The sequence below is a fragment of the Danio rerio genome, chromosome 8 (genome assembly GCF_052040795.2).
Source record: "Danio rerio strain M-AB ecotype USA chromosome 8, GRCz13ab, whole genome shotgun sequence".
NCBI classification, from domain to species: Eukaryota; Metazoa; Chordata; class Actinopteri; order Cypriniformes; family Danionidae; genus Danio; species Danio rerio.
This window is the reverse complement of record NC_141028.1, coordinates 9084429-9094271: the sequence shown is the minus strand read 5'-3', so window position 1 is coordinate 9094271 and position 9843 is coordinate 9084429. Positions and strand designations below refer to the sequence as shown.

At 34.5% G+C, this 9843-nt stretch overlaps 1 protein-coding gene across 2 annotated transcripts in view; it reads right to left on the bottom strand.

Annotated features, from left to right (window-relative positions):
* Positions 1 to 7993: 7993 nt before the first annotated feature.
* Positions 7994 to 9843, bottom strand: part of ssuh2rs1 (ssu-2 homolog, related sequence 1) — a 37076-nt gene continuing 35226 nt past the window's right edge. The window contains exon 13 of one of the 2 annotated variants that reach the window (XM_087263895.1): positions 7994 to 9276. In XM_087263895.1, the coding sequence (XP_087120021.1) occupies positions 9136 to 9276 (141 nt within the window). In that variant the 3' untranslated portion in view covers positions 7994 to 9135. 2 annotated transcript variants of the gene reach the window in all.

Below are 9843 nucleotides of genomic sequence, written 5' to 3'. Positions count from 1 at the left end.
ACCTACTGAAGAGATAAATGTTACTATAAACTTCTATATAGTTACTATAGTAGTCTATAGTTACTAATTCTATTGGATTGCTACTTCTCAGGTAATTACATTACATTAAAGACACAGCAATAGCTTCAGATGCAGTCGATTGATTTTATAACACCAGGTTAAACTTTCTGGCTCATTTACAGCACTGACATACATACAAAAATAAAACAAAGAATAGACTTTGGTCGATTGGTGTGTGTGCGCCATTGCATGCAAGGTTTCTGTATTAATAACCACCTCTGAGGATATTGGGGGTCGCAAGTCACTGGCATTGTCATTTTGGCGATAGCGGGCTGAAAAGTTTGGGTGCCCCTGCCCTAAGAGACAGACTTTGCACCTTTATTTCTGATCACCACAGTTTATAGCTCAAAGAAAAAGATCCCCTTTAAATGTTATTATTTAATTAAATTTACCGAAGTGATTTTGCATACATAGAGTGAGGAGCCTATTTAAAAAAAGGGTCAATAATATTATGCAAAATGTAATAATTAAATGTCAAAATAAGGGTGAAATATTGTTTCAAAATTGTCATTTAGTGGAAATTTTACCATTAAATCTTTAAAGTAATGTAATAATCCAATCAATGTTTGATCAAATAGATGCAGCAATAGTGAGGGTAAGAGATATCTTAGTGACCGCAAACCATTGAACAGTGTACATAACATAATTTATTAATACCGTGTATACCAAAAGATAAAATGCATAAATATTGTTCTGTTTCTTACCACCTCCACCGGCTGCAATTCCCTCATATCCTGGAAGACCGTCAAACATGCTTAAAAGAAATATTTACTTGTTTAACATCATATACTGTATTAATTTGATCTCATAAAGTTAATGTTATCTATCTATCTATCTATCTATCTATCTATCTATCTATCTATCTATCTATCTATCTATCTATCTATCTATCTATCTATCTATCTATCTATCTATCTATCTATCTATCTATCTATCTATCTATCTATCTATCTATCTATCTATCTATCTATCTATCTATTTATCTGCAGTATATATAATAGAGATGCATCTTACCTTTTGATGTCTCAGAGCTGCTGCTGAAATCAGTGAGATGAAGTTTATATAGCTGTAAAAAAAAGAAAAAGCTCGTGGTCTGGCGTGGGTGATTGGAGGAGAGACATATTTCAGAGTGGTGTATTTGTATGGGTTTTTTGTGGAGAACCCACAAGTTTGTGGATTTTAAAACCACCCTTTAGCAGAATGCTTAAATATTATTGCTCTTTTTAATTAAAAAATTATTACATTTTTATCAATTATTCTGATCAGTCAAAATACTTTGACAAATGGCATTATTGTGTGTAAATTATATACATTTCAACTATTTAAACATTTTCTCAGTGGCTTTGGTGCGTTTCTCACAACACTATTTACATTTGCACAACAGTTCATGCATTTCTCAAAACATTTAGTCATTTGTGCACATCATAGTAGCAGTTTCTCATTCCTTACAACAAATTGCAAATGCTTTTGGACATGCATCAATTGCTTTCATACAACTCTTTGCTGTTTATAACATGATTATCTGCTTATGTCATGTCAGTCAAAAGTAACTAAACTTGTGAATGCTGAATAGTCATTCCATATAAAACTAACAGTTCTCATCTTATTACTTGAGTCATTACATACAAAAATGCTGAACTAGTTATCAAAATCTGTCAAGTTAATTTTATAAAAATGTTTAAATCTTTTTTTTTCCTGAAAATGTCTTCTACATTGAACAATTTCATAAACGATTTTCGTACCTTTGTATGTTGCAGGTTCAGCTCCAATATGTACTGCGATATTGTTTACAGTTGTGCACAGCTCTATCCAAAGGGAGTTTGTGTTTGTTGTAAATAAGGCTGTATTTATTCATTTGCACAATGCTGTGAATAAATCCGAATTGCAGAGAGCATCTGCAGTAAAAATATGAAACATACATATTCAGTGTCTTGTACTCTGATACTTCACTAAATGCAGTGATGTCTACTTTACTGTACTTTTCAAATGGCTGTGCAAACAGTTTATAGTGCTGTATTTTCATCTTGAAGATACTGACACTTTGATTGACATAAATACTTGCTTTTGAGGTAGAACAGGATGTGCTCTCCATTTTGAGCAAGTGACACGCTTTTGCCAGTTATCAACTAGGTTTTGCAGTTTGTACTAATTGTTTTGAGAAATGCATTACCTGTGCAAATGCAACTAGTGTTGTGAGAAATGCACCAAAGCCACTGAGAAAAAGTATAACTTAAAATGTAAAATTTTAATTTTAATTTGAACTTATTATGGTGAAAGGCTGCAATATAATGGCAAATATATATATATATATATATATATATATATATATATATATATATATATATATATATTTTTTTTTTTCATATTTTTAATATTTTAAAAGTACAAATTGGATAATATATTATGCATTCATTCCACACTGACTGATATATAAGTGTTTATTTCTTTTAATTATGATATTTTGATGGCATCTAATGACATTCAGTATTTCAGAAAATTTGAATATTGTAAAAAGGTTGAATATTGAAGACACCTGGGGCCACACTCCAGTCAGTTAATTAACTTAAAACAGTACAGGTTGTAAAATAGTGAAATGTTGTTGCACTATAAAATAACTGCTCAAAAGTATTTATAATTTAATTTAATTCTATATTCCAGTGATTTTAAAAAAGATGTTTCAGCTTCATTACTCCAGTCTTCAGTCACATGATTCTTCAGAAATAACTCTTATATTAATTATTATTATTATTGTTATTATTACTTTTATTATTATATTTATTAATGGTAATAGTAATAAAAGCAATAATGACTGGAGTAATAATTCAATTTGAAACTACATACAAGAAAGAAATATTTAATTAATAAGAATTTAACAAATCGTTTTATTAATAAATGTCGCTTTGATGAACAAAATAATTTTACTTAAATTATTAAATAAAATTAATAATAATAAAAAAACTGACCCCAAACTTTTGACCGGTAGTGTATTTTTTGATTATTAGTTTTTAGTTGCAAAATTGCAAAACCACTGGAAATACAACTGTGTTTGTGTTATAAGTGAGAAAGTAGTGTTGAAACTTCAAATCTGTTTATTTATATGTTTAAAATTAATATGATTTTTCTTCTTCATAGAGTCTGTGTGAAAATATGTTTCAGTGATTTAGGTAATGTGTTCATGTAACACTGAAGAATGGAGTAATGCTGATGAAAATTCAGCTTAAATAATAGTAATATATACTTTTTAAAACTAAAATTAATTTTATTCTTTAAATAATTGTTTTGTAGATTGTAATGATATGTTTTGGTTAAATAAATGCATTGTTGGTGAGGAGAACAGGCTTGTAAAAACAGTTAAAAAAAAATGTTCCCAAATTTTGACTGGTAATTCAAGCATAAATGAAACAAGAGAATAAACAGTGTGTGAATGATTAACAGGAATTCTACAACCAATGAAATGCCTGCTGGCTTTGTTTTTTATTTTTATTATTCATTTCATTATGAAGATCATATTTGTGAGGAAATCAGCTTAAAAAAACAACCACCACACATGTGACGCATTTTAGAGACCATGAAACAGGTCTCAGTCACACATCTAAATAACTAATAGCTCAAATAATTAGGTCAGATTTTTGCTTAATTTATATTCCAGCAGTCACTTTGAACTTCGATGTCTTCCATTTTCCATTGCCCTCCGTATTATATCATGATTTTTTTATACAATTTTATCAAGTGGAACAGTTGGTTGTATCTCTTAGTCTGTTTTTTTACCTAGCGTTTGTGGTTATTTATATGGAAATGTTTTGTTGAAGACCACCAATCAGGTATTTGTGAGCCTAACCACAAACTTTCCACTAAGGTTTTTTTTAAAACACAGAATCTTCCATTAAAGAGCACAAACACACACACACACACACACACACACACACACACACACACACACACACACACACACACACACACACACACACACACACACTAACACAATTAGAACTATAGCCATCCTATAATTAACTGTTAATAATGATTTGATCAACACTTTTAGTAGGATGGTCTAAGGACTAATCCTGAAAACAGATTGGAAATTGTCTATAAGATCATACTTTAATGAGATCATTTGAGTCAGGACGACCTTCTTTAAAATTCTAGATAAGTTCAGAAATTGGGTGGAATTTACTGTTACAACTTTGTAACCTCAAGACCAGGTTTTGTAATTAAATGAGAAACTGCTGTTCATTTAAAACAAGATGAAGCACATCAAACCCATTAAAAAGCAGTTTTTTTTCCCCACTTACAGATGTCGCCACTTCAAAACGTTTCCTCTGCCGCCCTTCTTAAAGGTTCAGGACACCCCGGAGAACTTTGTATTAACAGATGTGTGTGTGTTGAGCATCAGTTAAGACAATGTTAGCACCTGTCAGCTTTAATTGTGGGGAAAACTGGATAATTTTGAGCTTTTGTCAGCTAATTTCAGCTTCCGGGTTTAAAATGATTTTTGGGGCGGGATCAAAATCGGCGACGGAGCGAAGTACCGCAAGTGCAATGATGACGCGTCGGTTTCTCATTATTATTCATAGCGGAGTTTTCTTATCCTATGAGAAGAGCCGGCTGCTTAATTATTCATGAGACCTGCCAGACCTGCCAGAGTCAAGCCCGAGCTGAGAGACACGGAAACCACGGCACACAGTATTTAGCCGTTCATGAAGGCTCATATGCGTTTGTTTCCATCATCCACGGGGTTTGTTGCATGTTTTCCCCCGCAATCTTGTCAGGGCCGATCATACAGCAAAGCTGTGTGCTGCTTGCATTTCTGTCAGGAGAGCAGCACAAGAATTATAGAATGGCGGACGCTGTCTTTCATCAGGAGTTCGTTCACATTCAGACACATCGCCGTGCTGCTGTGTTTGCCTAAATCCTCCAGATTACCAGCAGGGCTAATGGTTAAAATAGACAGGTCAGGAGACCTGCTGCACTGAGTCTGCTGGATACAGGGATTGAGGGAGAAGTCCTCATTTATAGTGTTTACATGAACACACTTATCTTTATAATGATATAAATTGTTGTTGTCTGTATATGAAATTACAAATAACAAATGTAGCAGGGCATTAAATCACTGTTCATTTCTTTGCATTTTAACTTTGTAAACTATAAACTCATGCGTCTCCTCTTTGTGTCTCATTTTGTGAGCTAACTGACAACAGCAGTTATTCGCTCCCCTTCTCCCCTGCTGGCCACGCCCACTCCTGCCCAAAGCTCGCGGAGCTCCACGCCCATTAATCATGCATCTTTTAAAAAAATTCTAAAGTGGACTTTAACCGAAAGAGGGGGGTGTCATGACCCTTTAACGCCACCGCGGAGGTACCTACGTGAGCCAGCAGATTTTGGCCACTGAGTCGAGCTTTAACCATAGATTTTCAGCTTCGCCTTTTTACAGTTTGACTGTACTTTAGTGGCCTGTTTCCTCTGAGTGGTACATTACGGTACGGTTCGGTACGCTTTTATGGCCGTTTCCACTGTCAAAGGGTACCTAAAAGCAAACCGTACCATACCACTTTTTGGTCACCTTTTGCAAAGGGTACCAACAGGCCCAAAGGTTACCATAAGGAGGAGCAAGATGCACAGCTGAAAACTAATGGTTTACAGAGATACATCACACGCAGAAGCAGGAGAATGAAAACAAAGGAAGTGCCATTTTTAAAACCACAGCCGAGACAATACACCGTAATACTATATACATGAGCAATTCCAGCGTTGTGAATGTGACAATTGCAGTAAAAACTGAAAACATAAATACACATAGAAAGTATATGTTAACATTATATTGAAAAATCTGTCTATATTTTCAAAAACAACTAACCACAGGGTTCTAGGATCAGAAAAATATCAATCTGCTAACATTTTTATATTTTAAATGAGGGAAATAAACATGAGTTATGGATGTGACAAAAAAGTTAGCGAATTTACAGTATACAACATTCATTCATTCATTTTCTTGCCGGCTTAGTCCCTTTATTAATCCGGGGTCGCCACAGCGGAATGAACCGCCAACTTATCCAGCAAGTTTTTACGCAGCGGATGCCCTTCCAGCCGCAACCCATCTCTGGGAAACATCCACACACACATTCACACACACACTCATACACTACGGACAATTTAGCCTACCCAATTCACCTGTACCGCATGTCTTTGGACTGTGGGGGAAACCAGAGCACCCGGAGGAAACCCACACAAAGGCAGGGAGAACATGCAAACTCCACACAGAAACGCCAAGTGAGCCGAGGTTCGAACCAGCGACCTTCTTGCTGTGAGGCGACAGCACTACCTACTGCGCCACTGCCTCGCCAGTATACAACATACTTTGTAGAAATTCTATGAAATGAACTCCATAAACCCAAAAGAACTAATGCTAATCAAAAAATAGGAGTCGGCTTAACATAGAACAAAAATCGTTGATTTTATTTTATTTGACTTTTTGCATTTATGAGAGAAAAGCAACATTATGGATGTGACATCTCTGCGTTATGGATGTGACAGCTGTGAAATTGACACTTGTGTGATTTTGGTAAATTAAAGATAATTGTTTGAGACATTTTTGAGTATTTTTAAAGTACTGTAAAATACTGGCTTACATAAAAAATGTAGAAACAGTTTCTGTATTTTGGTGAGAACTTCATTTTCTTCATGGTAAGGTTGACATTTGCATGGAATTGCTCACATATAATAATAATGAGCTATGATCGACCTGAGCTCAAACAAATCTTGTCGTCGTCTTGATGTACAGCCACAAGCCCAAGAAGAACATAATCTTCTGTGTCCTGTTGTGGTTTTACGAGCCCGTCTAAATCGTGAGCGGTGTCACGTTCACGCCGCACGTCTATATTTAAAATAAACTTTTTGAGCTCATGTTAATAAGGTGCGCGTGATCATTGAAGCGCTCTGATATCCGATCTTGTCAGAAGTGACTCTTTGTCCAGAGTAAAGCGCAAAAAAACAAAGGACAAGCCAAGAAAACAGCAGTAAATGATGCTTCTGCAACCTAAAACATCAACAAACTGCCATGTTTAACTATTATCATCACCTTATTGGCTTTTATGAACTTGGAATAATGAAATAACAAGAGGCTACATGTGCTGCTGAAGATTACAGACACAGATGAGAGGTTTGCTCTGACTGTGGACTATATTTTGTGTTGCTTTTGAACCCAAATAAGGACTAGATGCATGCTGTGTGTAGTTTTTTGTAATTAGTAACATATCAGAGACTGTATGTGTTCATATATGTTGTATTTATTTATTTATTTTATATAATCGCAGACGTTACAGTAGGCTATTTCGCATTGATCTGCAGTTATAATCAAATTATGTTGATAGAAAGGTTAGTAATGAACATTTATACACAAGTATTTATGTGTGTAAGGCACTTTTTTGTGAGAAGTGCTCCTCATATGATATGTGAACGACCCGTACAGCTTTGAATTTCTTCGAGCGAGAATGACATCGACTGAAACTTTCTGTCGTACACCACACCCACCAAAAGGGTACCCTTTTGGCAGTGGAAATGCAAGCTTGATAAAGGTGACCCATACCGACCCGTACCGTACTCTACCTTTCAGTGGTCCATATGTGTACTGTAGCCTGCCTTATGTGATGGGATATGTTCAATTAAAATGTAATTTTGTTAGTTTGTGTTAGTTTGTTTTTAGTGATAAACATGCTTTTACACTATACTGTAGTTTTAGAAAAGATACAAATCAGTGACTGTTTACATGGACATCAGTAATCGAATTATTTGCCTTAATCTAATTAAGACAATAATATGATGACGGTGTTTACATGAGCTGTAACAGGTGAAACATAGTAAAGATAAGTGAATGATAGTTTTCAGATATTCACTATTCAGGTACAGATATTGCATAATCAACACTCCATAGTCTTCATTGTATATTATATACTCTTTATTAAAGTTACAATAAATGTCTTGTGGCTGGATGATGTTTTAAAATGTGAAATATTGAAATGTTCACAGTCACAGGCCTTAAAGAGACAGTTCACTCAAAGATTAAAATTTACTCACTATTTACTCATACATCTCTTGTTTTATACTATAGGAGTTATACAATTATATTATTTTTGTGTTCATTTAAAAAAAAGAAAACTTTTAAATGTTTGAAACAAGTGAAGGGTGTAATGAAAATGCTAAGTAATCTCTTTAAAAATGCATGCAGATGATAAACTTTTACTCTATTATGATTAAACTCTATATTCATCTATAATCCCGACACTGCATATCCAGCAATGTGACTATTGCGGATGCACACATTGCGATAGCGATGCTGAAACGATATATTGTGCAGCCCTAACTTGAATATAGGTTAGTTTTTCTTCTGTCCTCGGCCAAAAACTTGCTCTTCCATTGTTAGTGCTGTTTAAGCATCATCAAAACCAATTTTACATAGATATAAAAACAAATTTAAACTATATAGATTGCTGCATGTTCTATGATATGCTGCAATAAACTTGCACGTCATTGTTTTTCTTATTATTTACCATTCATATGTAGACATTACATGAAACATTTCGTCATGAAAATGTACTTAAAAGTCTCGGAAAACTCATAATTTTAATACATTTTAATAGTAAAAATGTGTATGAACCCTGATACTCTGAAAAAGCGTTACTGTAAACCATGTTTTTTGACACCCAAGTCTGAAATGACAGACTTTTTAATTATATCCATACCAAAAATACTGTAATATTGCACAGCCTTATTTTAAAACTGTCCTTGAAAACTGTGGCTACACCCCAAACTCGATCTCAATCTCATTATATCCTTTTTATTCATGCATTCATATTGCAGATTATACATAACAGTCACGTATTATAAGAGCTTTATCGTTAATCTATGAGGTTTAGTTGTTCATTTGGTCATACTGAGTTAGATGTCATACAAAGTGTTACATACTGTATATACGGTCAAAGGGTTAAAAGCAATGCCCTGTTTATCCTGGGAAAACAAGAGACACATGCGTTTCATGTTCTTCTCCAGAACTGTACTTCAGCTGTACGTCAGGTCAGGCCGTTACATCACAGAGCAGCAGCAGGTGGCAGGATAGTCTTCAGCGTTCACTTCGAACTCATTCCCATACACATAATAAACATAGGGGTTTCCTTTCCACGTGTAGTTGACTTTAGTTACGGGAATGAGCTCGATTGTCTGCCTCTGGAACAGGACAGATTAAATACACAAAGAATAAATACAATTATTTGATGTAGTTACCATACCTGTCCAACACTGGGATGTGAAAATAAGGGATATGCCAACACAATCTCACGGCAATTCGTAACTTTTTCATTTAGTGGCTAATTCGTATGAATTCGTACGATCTAATTCGTACAATTTAGTACGATTTGCTTATCCCCCAATGACGGTTGGGGTTAGGTGCCACGCCTCCTTTTTAAAATCGTACCATTTCGTACGACTGAACTCGTACGAATTAGCCACTAAACTGGCAAAACGTAAAATACTTACGTTTTCTCGTGAGATCAGGCTGGATATGCGCACCATAATAAGGGATTCCCCCAACACCCCCACCCCCCTCCTTTAATAAAACCCCCAAATTACTAAATATGTTCATTTGGAGCTGTTTCATTGTAAATAAACAGTTAAATGGTCAGTAATGTGTTTTAAAATTAATATTAACAAAAGAAAAATAAATATTTACATTAACAGCAAATACATTAGCAAACAGTTCAGCTTATTAAAATGAATAGCTATTATAATAAAATA